General features: G+C 42.7%; 6 protein-coding genes across 6 annotated transcripts; 4 read left to right on the top strand and 2 right to left on the bottom strand.

Annotated features, from left to right (window-relative positions):
• Positions 1 to 1,043: 1,043 nt before the first annotated feature.
• SS1G_04146 (hypothetical protein) lies at positions 1,044 to 2,147 on the top strand (the record flags this gene model as incomplete). The annotated part of the gene is made up of 1 exon (XM_001594289.1): positions 1,044 to 2,147. One exon carries the CDS (start codon positions 1,044 to 1,046, stop codon positions 2,145 to 2,147), a length of 1,104 nt encoding a protein of 367 aa, XP_001594339.1.
• A 1,358-nt stretch (positions 2,148 to 3,505) lies between these two features.
• Positions 3,506 to 5,181, top strand: SS1G_04147 (predicted protein; the record flags this gene model as incomplete). The annotated part of the gene is made up of 2 exons (XM_001594290.1): positions 3,506 to 5,075; positions 5,156 to 5,181. 2 exons carry the CDS (start codon positions 3,506 to 3,508, stop codon positions 5,179 to 5,181), a joined length of 1,596 nt encoding a protein of 531 aa, XP_001594340.1.
• Positions 5,182 to 6,129: 948 nt separating this feature from the next.
• SS1G_04148 (hypothetical protein) lies at positions 6,130 to 9,637 on the top strand (the record flags this gene model as incomplete). The annotated part of the gene is made up of 6 exons (XM_001594291.1): positions 6,130 to 6,281; positions 6,335 to 6,696; positions 6,749 to 7,922; positions 7,983 to 8,193; positions 8,244 to 8,974; positions 9,028 to 9,637. 6 exons carry the CDS (start codon positions 6,130 to 6,132, stop codon positions 9,635 to 9,637), a joined length of 3,240 nt encoding a protein of 1,079 aa, XP_001594341.1.
• Positions 9,638 to 10,211: 574 nt separating this feature from the next.
• Positions 10,212 to 11,881, bottom strand: SS1G_04149 (hypothetical protein; the record flags this gene model as incomplete). The annotated part of the gene is made up of 3 exons (XM_001594292.1): positions 10,212 to 11,263; positions 11,318 to 11,595; positions 11,697 to 11,881. 3 exons carry the CDS (start codon positions 11,879 to 11,881, stop codon positions 10,212 to 10,214), a joined length of 1,515 nt encoding a protein of 504 aa, XP_001594342.1.
• Positions 11,882 to 13,361: 1,480 nt separating this feature from the next.
• Positions 13,362 to 15,510, bottom strand: SS1G_04150 (hypothetical protein; the record flags this gene model as incomplete). The annotated part of the gene is made up of 5 exons (XM_001594293.1): positions 13,362 to 13,520; positions 13,786 to 13,824; positions 14,060 to 14,310; positions 14,395 to 14,966; positions 15,497 to 15,510. The coding sequence occupies 5 exons, from the start codon at positions 15,508 to 15,510 to the stop codon at positions 13,362 to 13,364; spliced, it is 1,035 nt and encodes a 344-aa protein (XP_001594343.1).
• A 345-nt stretch (positions 15,511 to 15,855) lies between these two features.
• On the top strand, positions 15,856 to 18,219 carry SS1G_04151 (hypothetical protein; the record flags this gene model as incomplete). The annotated part of the gene is made up of 1 exon (XM_001594294.1): positions 15,856 to 18,219. One exon carries the CDS (start codon positions 15,856 to 15,858, stop codon positions 18,217 to 18,219), a length of 2,364 nt encoding a protein of 787 aa, XP_001594344.1.
• Positions 18,220 to 21,522: the final 3,303 nt, after the last annotated feature.

Raw genomic sequence — 21,522 nt, forward strand, 5'->3', positions numbered from 1 at the left:
AATCCGAAAATTAAATAACAACTTCTACTATTTCCTTGAGCTCTTTATACCTACACAATTATCATACACCTAGGTATTAGGACATTCTCTTTTCTCTTTCTCGCCCTGCTGATGATTATGGGCTGACGAAATCACACCACTGAGTGTTCCGATATATCAAAGGCCAAGCGATATCAGCACTTGATTTTAAAAACTCCATCGCTCTTGGCCGATGTGTTTGTTTGTTCTTCCATTTGTCCTAGACTCCTAGATGTAGTTTTGTTGGAGTTTATATGGTTCGATGGATGAGGGTTTATTTTCCGTTTTTTTTTCGTGGATGGTGTTGGTGTTTAGATGGATGGACTGGTGGATTTTACCTGGTCTGGGCCTGGGTAATTTTGTGAGAGAGGATAAATAAGAGTCGGTTAACGGTTATTTGACTCGGTTATGTAAAGTTTAACTTAGGTACCCGTCGCATAAAAAGATGAGATGAAAATGTTTTTGGTTAATTGAGTGTAAACTTACTTGACTAGAGTTTTTCATGTCATTTTGGAATATTATAATTTTCTTTTTGATAATGGCAAGTCAAAATTTGCGAAGTCCTTGTCTGACAGTCAATTGGCAGGAAATCAAGCAATGCTAGATCTGACTAGAAACATTGCATCAGTTTGAGCTCAAACGCTCCTGATCTGCTCTACCACGTGCCTGCCTGCCTGCCCACGAAGAAAGGAAAGCTATCATCTATCCTCCACTGAACTGTAATTGCCCATTCTGTTCCACATCCCATCGTACTTACCCAGAAACTATTCAAAATGGAAATCATCTCTATTTACTCGTCTCGTCCCAATTTCTTTCTCTCATCTCGATACTTCCATCCTCCACGATCCATACCAGATTAAATCTTTCGACGAGTACTTATCAATTTCTCTCTCATCTTTACAACTTGTGACATTCTTCCCTCGATTTTGCCGGAAAGAAGACTGAAGGTTTCGTTTGGAGGACTTTATTATATAACGGGATTATACTCGCTCTACTGGCGCTGAAAATCATCAACTTGAGCCGACATGGGTGATAATTTTGATGACCCCGAAGACCTCGATGCGTCGGACCAGCCTTCTCCTATTGTATCCGATGCTGATGACGAACCAAACCATAAATTGGGTGATAAATTAGTGCTGATTAAGACTAAGCATGGTCACATTATCAATGAAATCATTCGTACTTATGGGCAGCCCGAGACAGAACGTTTGAAGTGCATACTGGGCGAGTATCTTCGTGGAGATTCATATCTTTATATCAGTCTCTGCCCTATTAATGGTGATATTCAAAACGCCTTCGCCTGCATTGAAGGACCTAATCTGACCCCGTATGAAGGAGGTATCTTCTGGCTGCACGTTTATTTTCCGGTGAATTATCCCAGTCACCCACCCAAAATGCGTTTCTTAACACCAATTTGTCACCCAGACATCAATGAAAATGGGGAGTTCTACCATAAAGAGCTTTCGTTAGAAGAAGATGGATACGTTCCTCCTATCTTCACACGAGACATTCTCTGGTCGGTATTTGAGATGCTTGACCAGCCTGATTTTAAGGAATTTATATTTGAAAACAGTTATATTTCTGAGTTTGATGAGTTCTTGCAAAAGGCAGAGCTTTACACTCAGAAATATGCGATGGCTAAAGAGCCAGATGAGACAAAACTGGTGAAAGATTGGCTAGAACATTTCGATCAACAGACCGGGGCTGTCCAAAGATCCGACACTCAAGAAACGGATGATGATGCACCCGCAGATGCTACTGTTGAAACATGCCGGGTCGCTCTCATCAAGTGGCGGCAGCAGATATGGGAAACGCGCAAAAAGAATCAATTCAAGGATATTGAATCCATCATACCAGACTCTGCCATCATTACCATATCTAATAATCTGGATAGAATGTTTGCCGCGGAGATCCTACTTGAGCAATTAGACTTGGAAGAATGGGATGCACGCACGCAGTTTCTAGAAGACTGGTCTGATTCTTCTATTCGGAAGTTGTTGAAGGATGTATGCGATCACTGCATAGAAGCTGTTGTTCAGCAGTTGGAGAAGGAAAAAGAGGACGCCATGCGAGCTACTATGATAGATAAGCATGAGCAAACCTGGAATCCAATGTGGTTCAGAGGATGATCTGTGTTCTAAGGATGAGGGGTCAAATTCTGATGTGACTCACAAATTAAAGAAGGCGCGGGGATGCTACCAAAGGTTTCAGGAGAGGCAAGAAAGGCTTCAGCAGGGCGATATTAGGGGTATGTATATCTACGAAGACGTAGTCGGGATCCATTAATACATAACACGGCAGGGCGTACTGATTATAACCTAGATAAAGTCACTTGTGAAGACACAGCTACGTCGTTCCACCAATGCGACACGGCCTTTGATACGGGAACAAAGATGAAATATTTCTGTATAGGGAATCCGAGTCATAGAATATATGATACTTGATCGCATGAAGTTATCATTCTTGATTCATCGCCTTCTTTACTAAATTATTGTGAGTTTACCTAGGCATTATACATGAACTTTGCAGTCAAAAACCTTATCTAATCCAGACTTCAACAGCATTTAAAGCGCTCTCTCGCAGCTCGCTTCAAGAACCAAATGTTACCTTCTGGTTCTGGAAAAAGTCACTACGTCCATAGAACACCTAGTGGTCATCCATAATCCCTCCTTCTTTTCAAGCCTCGAGTGTCAGAATTTTGCAAAGACATAGGAATATTCCGGTCATCTTCACAGATTAGGTAGACTGACGGGAATCACCAAAGTAGCTTTTGTTTGGAAACTGGCAAGACTCTAATTATAGTTCAGACTCCGAACCACTGATCGTTGGATTACCAAGATTACGACAGTGCTTCTGTGAAGTTTTTATTGTTAGGGATAAGGGATGATCCTATCCTATTAATTATTACTGTATACTCATTAGCTTTGAGTACTCAAATTCAATTACTCGTATTCGCAACACTATTGGAGCTTTTCTCACTAGTAGCTTTCGAAGACTGCTTCTCCGTGTCCATAGTAATATCGTGGTATTTTACCCCCTTTATTCCCGCCTTGGCCGATTTCTACATTTTCTAATATCCCTTTCACGGCGAAGAGTATTATCTCCCATCGATTTTTGACAATATGCTTTGAAATTCAATCATCGCTTGAGAGCTCGGCATTCGATATCAGGTTCTCGATACGATTCTTTGTGTTTTCGAACCTCTCCCTCAAAAGAATTATAACACAGCCTACCTGCCATCGACCCCACGTTTCGCTTTGTTCCATGGAGATATCACTCATCATCCAATGTCGGAAATTGTTTTCTTTGATTCTAGAATATTTCCTCCTCTATGCTTCATTTAAATGGTATTCCTTCTCGTCTTTGTCCCTATAATTTTCCTATTAGTCAACGTGGTCAGGATGCATTATTCGGAAAATGCCTATGTCCATCCCCTTCAAAATAAGGTCACACGGGCACACCGTTTGCATGCCGTTTCAATTTTGCCATGGCCTACCATTCGCCGTCGAAAGCCCAGTTTTGGACTACCTTGCCACCGGCTTTGGAACCTGGTGGTCGTGCTCTTGCCCATTCACCCTCGCAGTCTCACTTACAGCCAAGCGTGCGTGCACAGTTGGGTCCTTGGGCACAGTGGGGTCATACTTCGGCTTCTTTGAATGGTTTGGAAAATATGAAGCGCCCCAGATTAACGCACAGCGTTACGACGAGTGAAAGATATCACTTCAATAAAGATCCGTTGCCGGCAATTCCTGGTGTGCTGGCGAGGAAGCTAACGAGGGGTAGTAGGAGGCTTGATGGGAGGTTGAATGAATATGGAGATCCTGTTCCGAGGCCTTGTATGGATATTTCTGGGTCGAAGAGTTACGATGATGATACGTCTCATGGAAAAGAAACGATTCATAAAATGGAAAGGACTCAGTCTTCGCCTGAAGCTAGGACTTTACCTCCGCCTCCTGATCCGCCCATGACGAAATCGGCAACGAAGGTTATGCAGAGAACGGATTATGATCCTACTATGGAGATAAGAGAGGGGAAGAGTCCACAGTCATCGTTAGATATAGTTACAGATAGATGTGACGATTCTGATAGCGATTATAGTCAGGAAGATGGCATGGATTCACCTTTAGATCAACAGGGCCATGTCGTTGCTTCTGTTCCTGTTTCCCCGATGCAGAAGGATGAGATAACTTTCCACTCTCCCAAAAATACCTCTAGTCATGCATCAAGTCCAGCCACCTCGACACCAAATTCACTAGTAATATCACCGGAATATAAAGAACGAGTATCAATGTTTATGCAAGGCCATTCAAAAGTACCAAGTAATAATCAAGATTCACCCCGCGCCTCAAATCTTGAGGATTTGATAGATCGCGAAAGAATGAAATACGAACATCAAATTCATCGTGAGTATCCATTAAGACATGGTCCTCATAACGATGATATCGCACTCATGCCACCGCCGCTAGCATTACCCCCAAAGCAAAGTCGACAAAGCTATTTCAGCGAAAGCCCAGAAGATTGGGAACCACGAACCCCTGTTACTCCATTCTTGGGCAACGGACAGCAGCAGAGCATGCATGTATCCTCTACCGTCTCATTTACATCATCTACGGCGGCACGAAACACAACATCGACAGAAGCGAGTAACCCTCGAAGGAAAGATTTTTCAAGTGGTAAACACCCTATGAAAAGTCCCTTTCCATTTCTCCCAATTCACAAAACACCAGACTCTTCAAAAGCGACAGGATTAGCGGGGTCATTGGGTGGGAAGTTCTCGGGTGCCTTCAAACGACTATCCGGTGGTACGAAAACAGTGCCGATTGAGAGAAATGTGGTGATTCCGAATTCTAGGAGAAGTGCGACAGGTCCCGATACACCAATGCCGAAAAAATCAGGGTTTATGGGGATCAAAGGAGCGCCGGATGTGATACAGAAGGGTAATGAACATCTTCATGATGTGGTAGAGAAGGTAAAATTGAAGGTTAATAAGAAAGAGAGGAGGAGGAGGGAATTGAAGAAACAAATTATGGTTGTAGGGGTTATGGATCAAACTCCAGGTTCGTTGCCGTTTCTCATTTGTTGTTTTCCTTGATGCTCGTTTCTCGTCAGCAAAGTACTGATTGTTTTTTGTAAATAGATGGGAGGGCATCTGAATGGCTTTGATAATGGATACGAAACTATGCAAATGTAAAAGGAGTAGTTTGATTTAAGACAGTGTAGTCTTCTCCAATAGCTTCGACTAGAATGCAGCCTTGAGAACTCGCTGGAGTTCTTTCTCTAGCGTAGTACTACTAAGTACCTGCTTTTAAAAGGTCAAATATAGGCCGAGTTTTTGTTGCACATCTTTGGTTGTGTTAGATCAATAGATATGGAAACACTGCTCTCGTCCTGGGTATAATCCCTTGGATGAGGTTTGAAACTCTATTGTATACTTACTATATACATTAAATGTTAATGATGATTTAAACACAGCGACCACTTCCGTCTGATATGCTGTGTGTGTTGAATCAACCGAATCTTTTGACTAAAAGCATTTGACCCGGTCAATGATTTAGAAATTCAAAATCATTGTCATCCCACAGGTGAAGAGATGTGCATGATTAATTCTTCCGCCGACGAATCATATTCTCTTATAACGTAAATAATGTACCTGCAGCACCAACCCCGCATCTTTGTGCTACCCTCACAAAAGCTTGGAATACAATATAGCCTTCGTATTCCAAGTGCTCATGACTCTATCTCTCAGATGATGCTCTTAGCATTGTCTTCTTCCCTGAGATATGTTGATCCCCAAACTTTGACTGACATTTCTGATTGTTATCAGGGTCGGTGAAAGATGTCGAGGTAAGTTGTTGATCTGCCAACCCTTCACGTGCCATGAAATCCACAGTTTCACGGCTTCATTCCTCCACATCCCCGCGCTTTCCATCAGCTTACCCCTGTCTAAACTCCACTTCTGCGTAACTAGCGGCGTAGAAGAAGGGAAGCTGAGCTGTTTGAAACAACCTTCAACTACTACTTCCTACTCTTTTACTAACTACATCAATTTCATTCAGTTCTTTTCGTTCAAATCATCTCGAATCCATCAATAATCTCATCCAATTGCCAATTATGGGTGGTGAAACTTTACCAAAGACAGAGCTTAAGAGCTCATATCCTCTCAGATCCGAGGGTCCCAAGGGTAAATTGATAGCTAATCTTTACAAAGATCGAATTGGTCAATTCTATGCCACTGGACAATATGAAGGGAAGAACTTACGAGCGTATGCCATCTGAACTTCCCTCTGTTCTTATATTAGCTAATGATTGTTGATAGAATGTTAAACGAAGGAGTCGCATCGGGGGAACCACATATCAAACTTTCGGTCTGGGATGCTCCGGATCTTACTCGACCGACTTTCAAAGATGCGACGAGCCACGACTTTAGATCAACACATATTGGTGAATCGTTTGGTCCTTCGTGGTCAACTCATTGGTTCAAAGTACAGATAACGGTGCCGTCAGAGTTTCTGAAAAAGGACCTGTTGGAGTTACATTGGGATGCAAATAATGAAGGAATGGTATGGACTGAGGATGGCAATCCTCTTCAAGGATTGACCGGAGGTGGCGAGAGAGTCGAGTGGATTCTGCCAGACAAATTTCGAGATGGAAAGGGACATACAATTTATATTGAGATGGGTAAGATACAAACATTGATTGATATAATTACCAATGCTAATGTCAACTATAGCATGCAATGGAATGTTTGGTAATGCCCCTGGTGGAGATTCCATTCAACCGCCGAATCCGAATAAATATTTCCAACTTTCAAAAGCTGAGATTGTTGCCGTAAACGTGGAAGCCCGAGCTTTGTGGATTGATATCTGGGAAATCAATGATGCTGCTAGGGAGTTTCCATCGGATTCATGGGAACAACATAAGGCATTAAGGGTTGCAAATGAAATAATTGATGCTTTCGAGTTGGGAAACCAAGACTCAATCCTTAAAGGCCGAAAAATTGCACAAGAATACCTGGGCGAGAATGTCAACTCATCTAAGGTCTATGAGACTGGCACAAAGCCTATTGTTTATGGTATTGGTCATTGCCATATTGATACTTGTTGGCTTTGGCCATGGGCCGAGACTAAAAGAAAGGTTGCTAGATCCTGGTCGAATCAATGTGATCTTATGGACCGTTACCCTGAGCATCGATTTGCTGTCTCACAGGCTCAACAGTATAAATGGTTGAAGGAGTACTACCCTTATGTGTTTGATCGAGTTAAGGAAAAGGTCAAACAGGGAAAGTTTCAACCTGTGGGAGGCAGCTGGGTCGAGCACGATACTAACTTACCCAGCGGCGAGTCTCTTGTACGCCAATTCTTGTATGGCCAAAGATTCTTCGAAAGCAATTTCGGAGAGAGATCTAAGACATTCTGGCTGCCAGACACATTTGGTTACTCGAGCCAACTTCCTCAGCTGTGCCGTCTTGCGGGAATGAAGCGTTTCTTTACTCAGAAGCTTAGCTGGAACAACATCAACAATTTTCCGCATACCACATTCAACTGGGTGTCCCTAGATGGTAGCCAAGTCATTTGTCACATGGCGCCTTCCGAAACATACACTGCAAATGCCGATTTTGGTGATGTAAGAAGGTCGGTGACCCAGCATAAATCGATGGATCAAGACGAAACTTCACTTCTTGTTTTTGGAAAAGGTGATGGTGGTGGAGGACCAACTTGGCAGATGATTGAGAAGCTCAGACGTCTTCGTGGAATGAGTGATACTGTTGGACTTCTTCCGAGAGTTCACATGGGTGACTCTGTGGATGATTTCTTTGACCGCTTGGAGAAGAAGGTCTCCGAGGGCCAAGACTTGGTGACCTGGTATGGTGAATTATACTTTGAGCTTCACCGTGGAACCTACACGTAAGTTTTTTTTTTCTTTTCGAAGGTTGCAATGTTACATTTGATTCTGACATCTCCCAGGACCCAAGCGAACAATAAGCGCAACAACAGAAATTCGGAGATTATGCTGCACAATATTGAACTTCTTTCAACAATTGCAAGTCTTAAAAGTAAGGACTTCAAGTATCCTAAAGAAGACATCGATTTTATGTGGGAGGCTGTATTACTGTGTCAGTTCCATGACTGCCTGCCGGGATCTTCTATTGAAATGTGTTACGATGACAGTGATGAGGTACGCGAACTGCGCTCAGTTTAAGTTTTATACATACTGACACGCAATAGCTATATGAAAAAGTATTCAAGGCCGGTGAAAAGATCCTCAAAGAGCTCTACAAGACCCTAGGTGTACTGGAAGCCGAAGACTCATCCGAGGATGGTAATATTGTTGCTCTTAACACCATGCCATGGCACAGAAGAGAGATCGTTCCGCTTGGTAATAACACTGCCGGAGTTGCTTGTGGACAAGGTAATCTCTTGAATATCAAGACTTTTAAGATTGCCGAAACACCAGAAGTTACCGTCAAAGAAGTCAGGAGAGGTGTTTTCGTGTTACAAAATGATCAACTCAAAGTCGAAGTCGAGGGCGGTGTTATCACATCTCTGTATGATCGGCAAGCGGAGAGAGAAGTGGTGGCCAAAGGAGGCAAAGCTAACCAGCTTGTTATATTCGATGATAAACCACTTTATTGGCAAGCTTGGGATGTGGAAGTTTTCCACTTAAACTCTCGCAAGGAATTACCTCCAGGAGACACCAAGATCGTTCAAAGTGATGCCCACAGAGTAAGTGTCATGACCGAGACAAAAATTAGCGAAGACAGCTGGGTGAGGACTCATATTAGTCTATCCGCCGCTTTCAAGGGTCAGCAATCTTATGTTGAAATGGAAAGTGAGGTTGAGTGGAGGGAGAGTATGAAATTCCTCAAGGTTGAATTTCCTGTCGACGTTCGAAACACCGAAGCATCCTACGAGACACAGTTCGGTATCATTAAGAGACCTACTCACTATAACACTACGTAAGTTTGATTTCCTTATATATCCTGAGGATTGTATAGCTGACTACGGATAGCTGGGATATGGCCAAGTTTGAAGTATGCTGTCACAAATTCGCCGATCTTTCAGAGAATGGATATGGTGTTTCCATTTTGAACGATAGCAAATATGGTTTTGCTACTTCTGGAAATATGATGCGCTTGTCATTACTTAGAGCTCCTAAAGCTCCGGATGCACATGCAGACATGGGTCGTCATCACATTCGTTGGGCTATTTTACCCCATCAAGGAGCTCTTGGCTCAACTACTGTCCGCACGGCATTCAACTTTAACAATCCATTGAAGGTCTGCAAGGCTTCCAAGGATACTCATGCCAGCGTATTTGAAAGTCCAATCAAACTCACCGGAGATTCGTCATTGATCCTAGATACTATTAAGCGCGGTGAAGATGATGAGGATGTCAGTCGTGGTGAATTGAGGAAGAGGAAGGGACAAAGTGTTATTTTGAGAATCTATGATAGTTTGGGTGGAACCAGTAAAGGCACGATTGAGACGACGCTGGATGTAAAGAGGGTCTGGAAGACCAATATCTTGGAAGATGATGAAGAAGAACTTAAGATTAAGGAAGGGAAAGTCGATATCACTTTGAAGCCTTTTGAGGTTGGCACGTACAGGTTACAGTTGTAGGTTTAGAGTTGGATTTATGAAGTTATGAGAGAAAGTAAGGTGGGGAGTAAGGATGGGAATGATGGGGAAGAATGATCGAAATTGGTAATTAGATATCATGATAGCGTTTTCTCTTAGTATATCAATATCACAGCGCATTTCACAGATTTTCAATGGAACGTACGCAGTAGGTCCTCTTTCGGTGAGATGAGGCGATATGATTGATTAGTATGTTAATTTCACTTGCTCGCTATGTAATTAATGAAAAGTTCGCCGTTCAAAGTGGCAATTGAAAGGTAAGATCACATTCAACAACGAGAAACTCTAGAATATATTTGATATTTCATACTTCATACTTCATTTCATCTCATCTCATCCTATCTTATCATAATATCCTAACAGCATCCATCGCAAGCATATCTCATCAAGAACCAAGAATCAAGGAGTCAAAATAATAAATACATAAGAAACGCCATGTACCCATGAAGACAGAACCACCCCAACTCCCATACCCCCATCCATCCATCTCATTCACATCATACAATCATACAAATGCATAAACATCCTAACATCTTAACATCTTACAACTTACATCTCACATCTTAGCCAACTCCTCATCCCCCAAATCATCCATATGGACTCTCGCCCACGGACTTCTCCTCCTAAGTCCTCGTCCATATCTGCCCAATACATATGGAATAGGCATGAGCAAGATCGCTGCAAATCCCAATACACTACCCGCCCAATGCACACCCAGCGCGTTGAACATCTGGGTTCCGAATAGCGGGAATGTACCACCGATCATATTGCGCGCGAAACAGACACCCGCTAGCGCACTAGCGGCGTAGACTTTGTACGTATCTTCAATGTACATGAAGGTCATTTGGATAATGGTGTAGAAAGACCATCCGTAGAAGACAGAGGCGATCATGGGGACGATCCAGTGAATATGGCCTGGTTGAGCGGACCAGGCGAACCAGAAGAGGGAAATGGGGTAGACGACGGAACCGACCATGCTGAGTTGGACGCGAGCCTCGGGGATATTTTTGATAGTGCCGTCTGCGGCGGTGACGCGTCGGATGTAGTATCGTTCTTGCCACATGTGGGTTATGGGGCCGATGAGGGCGCCGACGCAAACGCCTAGGTTGGCGAGACCGGTTTCGATGGTGTTGAAGCCGTAGCCGTCGGAGAAGACGACGGTGAAGGCGCCGTTGAAGAGGAATGCGATGCCGAAGAGATAGCCGTTGTATGTGGCTGTGAAGAGAATGACGGGTTCAGTGAAGAGGAGATGGAATGGACGAGTGAGAGCGGTAGCGAAAACTTGAGTGGCAGGCTGCGTGCGCATTTCGAGTGGGACGTCGAGATTTTGATTGCCCGTTTCTTTGCGTAGACGAGCTGCGCGACGACGGAGGATCACAGAGTGTCGAGTCTCGTTGAGTGATAGTGAGAGGCACAGAAGGAGAAAAAAGGCGCCAGTGGCTCCGCACATGGCCCAAAGAACACCGTGGAGTCCGTGCAGCTGTGCGATGAACGAAAAGACGAAGACTCCACTTGCTGATCCTCCGGCCGATGTTATAGTGTAGATCGCCAAGGGCATACCGGTGTGTTCGTGATGGAACATATCGGCGATTGTTCCTCCAATGTTGGCTGCGAGTTGTTAGAGGAGGCTTTTATAATATGCTGGAGAGTTAGTGTACTTACTGATTGATGCAGAAGCAAAGAATCCCGTGATGAATCTTAGGACTACAAATCCGGGGAGATTGTCGACCAATGCAGTGCCCAACAAAAGCAAGGTAGTAATGAAGAAATTGGCAAGGTACACAGGAGTGCGTCCATAGTACTCGCTGAGAGGTGCCAAAAGCATAGGTCCGAATCCCAAACCAAGGACATAGATAACCAAAGGAAGCGTAGCGACTTCAGCTGAAGTGCCGAATTTTTGCTGAAAGTTGGGGATCGCTGGCGAATAACCTGAGGCTACCCTAGACAAAAACTGTTAGTATTTTGGATGATCGCAAAGGTCTTGGGAATTATTTACCATAGGCAACTAAAATTTGCGATAGTCAAAGATAGAACAATTGACCATTTTCTCCATGATGCCCAGTTGAGCGGATTTTCGGGGTCGTTTGGGGCGAATTCAACTAAATCCGCATCCGTCTGCCCAGTTGTTCGAATGTCATCGTGACGAACATTATTTTCCACCTTTTCGACATCGACGTCGTTTCGGGTGAAAGGAGAAGAATCGTGAATCTCTAACTGTCGTCCCATGATTATGAATTGCCGTTGAGGATAGTGTGCGAATTCGAAATCAGATAAAACCAAGCATTTGCCAAGGTGTCAACGGGCATTGGCGTTTTATAGGGAAAGACACTACCGGTATTTTGCTGTGGAAATTCTCCCAACGTATGAATGTTGTGTAATTCCACGCACGCACCTGATGAAGGAGAGAAACTAATCAAGAAGCGTGAAACCCCACAGGAGCGGATCCTCTGTGCCGGTGGATAAGAAAAAATCCCGCCACTTTACAATTTTGAACTCCCCATGATAGGGAGTAATTGTTCTTATTCGTCAAAATGCCCCATTTTCAAGCTTTTCTCTTCTTTTTTATCACCGATTCAAAGCTCGGGGTTTCGTACTCTCGAAAATCTGGCAGGCTGGCAGTTTTATAGTCTTGGCCGCAGAGAGTTTTATTATGAGTTATTTGCCGTGTATTAAACTATGGAGCTACAAACCCACGGGGAACGAGGTGTGGGGGCTACTAAACTGCGGGAAGCTAGGTTCAAGCATTTTGATTAACTGGTCTAAGTAGCCTCAAGCCCATTTTTCTCCAGCCGGTGTGTTGCATACGCAAATGATTGGTGCGAAAACCTGTAGTGGTTTTAAGATCAATGCGCGGATGGACACTCCCATATACCAATTTCGATGTTGAATGCCTACGACCTACCTAAAGACGTGATGAAACGTGATGAAATGTTCGTTGTTTTTGCACAGCTCTGTCTGTATTCAGAGGGAATGCGGGACCCCTAAATTTTACCATTCCAGCATTTGCTCGTCTTTAAGTACTTAAAAGCTGATCTGGCTAAATCTTCAATGAATGGCGAGTCGCGATTAGCCAATCTAGTTTATCCACCACTAATCCTAGAAGTGTGTAAAAACAAAACGTGCAGAGTTCGAAAACACAATTAACATAGAATTCGATAGTAGACCACTTGGTCAAACAAACAGTAAGAGCTCCCTACTGGCGAACTCAAAAACTAGCATTCCAATCTCTAGTTCTACGGTGCTTGAAATTATAAATGAAATTGGAAGGCGAAGCAGATTACTGGATTACATTCAATGCAATACGACAGTAACATCGGCAACCTTTTTTCTCACAGGGGAGAGCCCGGGTTTGAGTCACTTATCAAAGGTTTGGGCAAACACATGACAGCACGTATGCTGCAACCTGGGACCCCACAGAGAGAAAAATTCCTGATCAAGGTACTCCGGATACATGGGCGAAACCTATTCAATGATATCTTGGAAATCGAAATGGAGAGATGGAGAGAATTTCCACAAAGAGTATGATAGTTCCACTCCGAATATCAACCGTTTTCAATCCACACATGGACAAGTGAAAAACTCCGTACTGATTCCGGCCACGACATCCATCAGATTCGATGGGGTTGTATTGGGGAAGCTATCCAGAATCCAACACTCCCACATAACCCACACCGATAGATTAATTCCAAATATTGATGCCAAATATTTAATCGTCATGGAGAGTAGGGATGGGCAATCGACGGTCAATGATCATTGGTAATCCCACATAGTCAGGGGAAATCATACCCGTATTTGTATTGAATTGTGTGACAAGCGAGAATGAATTAATATAATTCTCTCGTTCGTCTACCACTGTGGGAGCACCCTGAACATGATTGTTAGCATTGAAACTTGTTTTCATGTCAGTTTGAACTTCTCTCTCGTACAATCGCACTAGCTACGTGTCAGTATTAACATCTACAACCATTGATTGCATGGCGACCTGCTGTGGTTAAACTAGATCCCTCATTATGGATCGTGCAATATTCTCCGTTACATATCCTGCATCGCAATTGAGTCTTTTGTATACATTCGTGACACTGTGATGCCATTAGCGAAGAAAACCATGATCCCTTCTCATATTATCTCACATTAAGTCCGCAGAAGAAGCAGCTTTTTGAGACGCCGAACTACAAGTTTCCGTTAGTTGATTGTCGAAGAGGTGTGAGAATGCCAAGTTGTCTAAATGTCCACAAGTTCTTGGACATCTAAAGCAACCGAGATACCTTAATGAAATGGACAAATGGAAGGATTGTGACTGGATGAATAGTTTTGGTGAAATTGCTTCAACCTCAATCCCATTGCCTCTAGCGCAGGCATCTCGGCATTTACGAGGCAATTTTTAACACAGAGACCCATATATACCTTGATGATTCCCGGCTCATCCTCCGTCACTGGAGAGCTATTGGTACTACCAGGTCCTTCGTAACAATCCTCGCACCACCACTTGTGACAGGTTTCGCAATATCTGTTTTTTAGACAATCCATGCAGCGAATAATCAGCTTTTTTTGACATGTAGACCCTTCGAATGGTGTTTTTGCAGCCTTGATAGTGGAGGCATGAAGAGGGACGGGGGATAAGAGTGGGAAAAGGACCATAGGCGATACTCCAAAGACTGAGGCATCTTTAGAATTCCCGCAGCTACTACATTCATTTAAAGAACGAGTCGCTACACGCGCATCTATGCGATTTTGCGTACGGTTGTACCAAGGGCCAGGACTGTCACGTGGTAAACTTGCGAAATGACGAGGTCCCTTGCAAGGAAGAGCATCAAAACTGATAATCCCTTCACAGTAGATCATGATATCTGCCCAATCGTTGTGGACGACCTTTGAAAACTCAATCCTACTGCCCGGACGCCAATTTTCACCCTCACGTAGTGTAGTCTCCCCTATAGCATTTTCGGATCTCCGATTCCAGTATGCCCCAAGCTGCGTTCCTGAGGACATCATTCCGTAGTTGGGTATTGTATCTATAGGTGCAATGCCAGCAGGATACTTGTTCACATGCCTTCGAGATTTTACAACTTGTGGAACATCCTTGGAGCCAAAGATATATAGCCCTTGAAGCCGAGGCGTATTCTGCGGCCTTGAAGAGCGACATGCATATTTTAGAGCACCCATCAATTTTGCTTCGTTGAGCGTTGGCACTTCGCGGATAGATAGAAGCCGAACATTGTATGAGTCGTTCAAAATGATTTCGCTCACCAAATCCGAGGGAACAGAGAGTCCATCCAGTATCAGGGTTTGGACATCGAGGAGTAGATTTCGACTGCGGAGGCGATTAAAAATACCTCTCAAAGGACCGCCATAAAAGCTTTGAAGATGTCAATATACAATCTTCTGAGTTAGGAGAGGCAAAGCGAACTCGTCTTCAGTCACATTTTCATCCAATTGTACATTTCTCCAGATCTGTCCACCGTTGTCAATTGATCCAACGTCGGACTTTACCGACTTGACGTCTGAGAGCTTCAAATAACGGAAAACATGTGGAGTTTTATAAATGAGGTCTTGAAAAGATTTTGAGGTAGCTCCCAGAGCTAAAAGAGAAGAAACCGGGAGATGAGGTGTGGTTTGGTAAAGAATCAAAGTATTTGACAGTAATCGAAAGAGAGAGGTTGGCAATTTGTCTTTAGTATGTTGAGATTCGCACTCCATTGAATTACCTATTGAGAATAGAAGCGATGTCCCTTTGTAAGAAAACTAAAGACCTTAGGATGAATCTTTTGAATTGCGATGCAACAAGAATAATCAGAAAGATTAACCAAGGGGAAAAAAGTGAATGCTATAAATGGAACTCACTCGAGGTCATTCATTCTATTAATATTTTATTAGTCAGACATTGAACAATAACTGGTGGGCACACTAGCCACAATTATCGCTGTCATGCCACACTTCTTATCGATAAGAAATGCTAGATGGTCCAGGGATAACATTGACCATACTCCGTAGAAGGATCCAGCATTATCTGACATATCATCATTAATTCACCATCACATTTGTTTCTACAATACCGGGCCACTTCACAAACTCACAGTTCTTTTAATTTTTGATATACAACATCAGCAAAAGAGACGTTATTTTGCACTATCGAGAATAGTCCATCACAGTTTACTTTACAAAAACCTCGCCATACCAGTTTTCTGCTGTCCACGGACAACATGGCGGCGACTCCAGATATCTCTTTGAAATGGTCATCAGTCTATAAAGTTGCCTCAAAAGACAGCATATCTCTGCCTGGTGATAAGATACTGTTACCGCAGTCTGCTCTGGAACAGCTATTAGCAGCATCTACGGTTACGGTCAATTCTAACAGCCGCCCAAATAATGTCGCATTCGATCCATTTAATCCATATTCTTTAGCAGCAGCTCGCATAGAACAGTCGCAATGGAGAGATACTCAACAGCAACTACCTCATCCTCTCACATTTAGGCTCGTCAATTCAAAGAATGGGAATGTGGTACATGCAGGAATCCGAGAGTTCTCTGCAGATGAGGGAGAAGTTGTCCTGAGCCCATTCTTGCTTGAGGCATTGGGAATCTCTGCGCCCACACGAAAATCTACGCCAAGTCCCAAAGTTGAGAGCGAGAGAGGATCCCCTAGTGCGCCTATAGACCTTACAGATAACCCTTCGATTGACCTTACACGCGATGAGACGATAGATCTTACAGATGAAATTGAAGAATCTGCGCAAATCACCGTACATGCGAAACAGCTATCTAAAGGTACATATGTGAGGTTAAGGCCGTTGGAAGCTGGGTATAATCCTGAGGACTGGAAATCGTTACTAGAAAGACATTTGCGGGAAAATTTTACAACTTTAACAAATGGAGAAATATTAACGGTTCGAGGGTCAAAGTCAGAGGAATTTCGATTTTTGATTGACAAACTCGCGCCTGAAGGAGATGGGATTTGTGTTGTTGACACCGATTTAGAGGTCGATATAGAAGCTTTGAATGAGGAACAAGCCCGAGAAACCTTGAAGCAAATCATGGCAAAGGCACAAAAAGCTCCAGGAACGGCCCAAGGAAGTTCTATCGGTGGAGAATTAGACCTATGGAAAGCTTCGCAAGGACAGATTGCTGAAGGAGATTACGTGGATTATACTTTACCTTCATGGGATCGATCAAATGACCTTGAGATTGAGCTGTCGCTCGAGGATGATGGCGATGTGGAGATTTTTATTAGCCCTCAATCAGCTCATCAAAGAGCAAAACCGCGAGAAGATGAGCATGTTTTTGGAGATTTCTCAGAAAATAAAACCAAGAGGCTCGTCATACAACAATCAGACGTGGAATTAATAGGAGCTGATGCAATACTAATTTCCATATACTTCCGAGGGTCTGGAAGTGAGTCATCACAGGGGTTACGGAAATACTCTCTTAGAGTGAAATCGCTTGAGAAAGGGGCAAGCAATGGATCTTCAAGTAATCCAGTTTCGCCCGAAGAAGATACTGAAATGCATGGATCTGATGAGGAGCAATGTAAAAATTGCCATCAATGGGTACCGAAGCGGACAATGATGCTTCATGAAAACTTCTGTCTTCGTAATAATGTCTCATGTCCTCATTGTAACAACGTGTTTCAGAAAAAATCCCAAGAATGGCAGGATCATTGGCATTGTCCTTATGATTCTTCCTACGGAAATACACCAGCAAGCAAAACCAAACACGATTCTGTATTTCACGAATCCCGCCAATGTCCCAATTGTCCCTATGAAGCAACAAATCTCAGAGATCTTGCTACCCATCGTACGTCTGTATGTCCCGGCAAGGTTATTCTTTGTCAATTCTGCCATCTCGAAGTCCCCCAAGAAGGCGACCCCTTCGATCCGTCCCCTGAAAGTCTCATATCTGGGCTCACAGCCCACGAGCTCGCTGATGGAGCTCGAACTACGGAATGTCACCTTTGCAGCAGGATCGTTCGACTTCGCGATATGTCCACGCATCTCAAGCACCACGAACTTGAGAAGAACAATCGATTCAAACCAGACATCTGTAGGAATGTCAACTGTGGTAGAACTTTGGACGGTGTTGGTAAGAACGGGGAAGTAGGAGCAGGTTCGAGGATGGGTCAAGGACCAGGTAATGATTTGGGTCTTTGTAGTATTTGCTTCGGCCCACTATACGCTAGTATGCACGACCCGTTAGGAAAGGCGATGAAGCGTCGTGTGGAACGAAGATACTTGAGCCAAATAATTACGGGATGTGGCAAGAAATGGTGTACAAATCTCTATTGTAAGACTGCAAAGACTAAAGACGCCAATGGGCCCCAGGTGGCATTATCGGTAAAAGATGCACTTCCCCTCATTCAACCATTACTAGCCCAATTAGAGGATAAGACCGAACCAATGTATTTCTGTGTGGATGAAGCAAATCAGAAGAGGAGAAATCTGGCGGAAATGTTGGCCATGGAACCAGGAGGTTGGGATCTAGAGTGGTGTGTTGCGGCTTGCGAAGCAGAAGGTCCAAATCTTGATAAAGTCAGGACATGGTTAAGTAATTGGGCTCCAAGAAAAGCATGATGGATGTTAGATTCTGCTAAGATTTAGTAGGGTTGGCGGGACTGGAGTATAGCATAGCAGTACTGATTGCATAGTAAGGAGTTTTGGTGGATGGGGACGGGACCAATATGATACCATTTTATAGGTCATTTTTATGTATATATATATATAATCTTATAAAAAAAATTATTTAAATAGATGAATAGTCCATAATCTTACATTCAACAATTAATTAGTAAAACAATGAAACTAAAAATCCCCCTCCAAATATCCTTAATATTAACCAGATAAAATTTACATTCGAAGCCTTCGCCAATCAATCCCAAAACTCGAAAAATCCCACATCCATATCCACATCCTTCTCATCTACCTCCTCTAGGATTCCCCTCTCTCTTGACTTCTCCCCAAACACCAAATACACCAAATATCCCCCCCCCGTCTCTTAAATCCTCACTCGAAACACTACATCTCCAACTCATAAATTATTACTCTAGAACAAAAGTTTCCTATCCTATCACTTAAATTCCATTCCGTTCAAATTCCACTATATCGATTGAAGAGGATGGAATGGATGGAATGTAAGATTAGATTACTTGTACTTACAGCTTTTTAAAGCTATAAACTAATCTATTCTAATTTATTCTAATTTACCCTAATTAGTGTGCTAGCTAGCTAGCTAGTTATTTGGTAGTTGAGTTATTCAAGAATCAATAGTTTCTGGATTTGAGAGATAGGTTAGGTTGGGTTGGGTTAGGTTGGGTTGTGTAATGTGTGGAGGTTTTGTGGGTGGTGGGTATGTAGGCTTGTAGGTTTGTACTGTACTAGGTACTAGGTAGGTATATAGGTATATGACTTATTGGGGGTCAGTGAATAGATGGATGGATGGATATATGAATCTAAAAAATTATTTATACACTTAGTATTCACTAATTAATTACAAAACAGAATAATTACTATCCCGCAGGCCTTCGAAGCCGAGCTAGACTAGATAGTTAGTTGATTTGCGAATGGTAATACTAATAAGTATACGGAAATTGATGTAGTTCTTGCCCAGCTCTGCTTTCTGCCTCTTCGTGTAGGAGAGTTAGTTGCTATTGTACTGGAAGAGTATGACTTATTTATTCGGCAATGCCAAATTTTGCTGGCTCTTGCTAGATATTCGGCTATGAGAGATAACTTTATGAATCAGGCTTGTTCAGCTGCAGAGGGAGGAAGTCTTTCATTTGTCCTGTCTATGGATGCAGGTTGGTGGTTCAAAAATAAGATTTAGGTATGATAATGTCACGATTCATCAATTCACGTGACCTAGTGGACCGAAAGGACCGGAGGGTCCCTAGGGTCCTCAACCATGATATGATGTATATAAACATTCATTATTTTCATAGTATAGGAGCTTCGTGCTCAACTTAGTTATCAATTAGTTTACCTACATTCTACTTGATCTAGTAACGAATTCACTTCTAGGTGAATACTAGTGATATAGCCTTAATCCATAACTACTAACTAGATGAAACCTCAGGCAGCCGTTGCCTCCAGTATAGTATCGTTACAGTGGCCCAAAAGTAGGGTACTAGACTTACATCAAGATTTAAGCAGCTCCTAATAATTAACTTCCCAAAGCCAGGTCCTGTATTGAGTAGGTAGTCAGTCTTGGATCTATAGCAATAATAAAAAATCTATCAATCAATAGCCTATTCCCCCTTAATAGAATCGAGGTCTATATAATTATAGATTCGGTAAAGACACTCTCTCATATTTATTTGCACTTGCAGCAGTCAAAAATTGTATATATACCTAGTATTTGGATCTATGTTGCGACTTCGAGAATGCAGTATTTTTATGATCTTATATGAGTATAGATAAGAAAGAGCTGTTATAATTAAGGAGAAACTATGATATATGTACAGAGTGAAAGTGTTCTTTGATGTAAAGGGAGTATATTTATTGATTTAAATCGTCAGGAAGCTTCCATGACTGATAAGAAAAGCAGTAAACGATCTAATAGGTTATGAATGTTGGGGAAATCCAACCTGATATCTTCAATTAACCTAACTTCAATGTAAACAGCATTATTGAGCAGGACATCCACGTCGTCGTACATTTTGAGAGCCTCTTGGACTTTTACATAGAGTTCAACCTGCAAAGCAGTCACTTCAAGCGACATAGTAACTGTACGACATCTTTCAGATATTTGATACGATTCTTAGATCCTTGAACGCTGGCTATAGCTCGGTCTCCTCGAGATAGAATACTAAGAATAAGCTCATCTCCTCGCCGAAACTAGATTACTAGCTCGTGATGAGTCAAGTGAATTGAATTATAACTTTGCTGAGATTTTTCATTCGCAAGATATCATAAAACGATAAGTATAGTTTCTTTGAAATATCAGATGACTGAGATGAATTGTGGAATGCTTGGAGTATTGTTGGCGGAGCCGAGCTTTAAGCTCAGGGGATGTATGTATTTGGGCTACACGGCAATATTATGTGCATTAAAATAAGTATGGTTGAAGCTGCTATGAATAGTTGGTTTGCAAGAGGTAGGTAACGGTTATACAGTAGCCATAACCTTACCTCTCTTATGTCGGGTGTGCCCCATGTTTTTGAAAAGTGGTACACAATAACGACTCATTGACTTATTTCAGCCTCTTCACTCCACCATTTCATCTAAAGTTTTCTTCTTTTCCTGGAGCGAAGCGAAAAAGCCTCCACGGCAGTGGCCAAGCGGAGCGTTATTCATTAAACCTTGATCAATTTTTCTAGTTCAATACTGTATATTCGATTAATATAGGAAGGACTGTTCTAACTCGAGTAGCTTGATCAATGGCATTAAACCTGCCGAGCTTTTCAAGTAGAACCATATGCATAGACACACAGAAAACACCCAACGAAAACATAACCATCCGATTGTGTAGCCATCAAACGAAAAGCAACAGGTCAACCGGGAGATTCTCGGGAATTAAGCACCCCATTATCAATATCTTAGTTCGGACAGAAGTACCGCGAAAGCGTGCCAAGGAAACACAACCCCGCAAACTCGAGCAGATCTACAACTTCTGACTAAAAACAAACAGAAATTTCTCATGCGGAGAGCTCCATAATACTCGTACAGTACGAGTATCTACCTAGGTAAGTTACGTTACGTTACTCTGTACAAAAGTTGAACCGACAGTCGGAGTCTAATGTCCATGCAATTATCCGCTTTATAATGAATGTATGAATGAATGAATGAATGAATGACCACTGACGTGCATGGTCTGGCCTGATATGAATACTAGGAATTGACGATTCGACGAATAACGATGATTCCTATCATGGTATACTT

The sequence above is a fragment of the Sclerotinia sclerotiorum genome, genomic scaffold (genome assembly GCF_000146945.2).
Source record: "Sclerotinia sclerotiorum 1980 UF-70 scaffold_5 genomic scaffold, whole genome shotgun sequence".
NCBI classification, from domain to species: domain Eukaryota; kingdom Fungi; phylum Ascomycota; class Leotiomycetes; order Helotiales; family Sclerotiniaceae; genus Sclerotinia; species Sclerotinia sclerotiorum.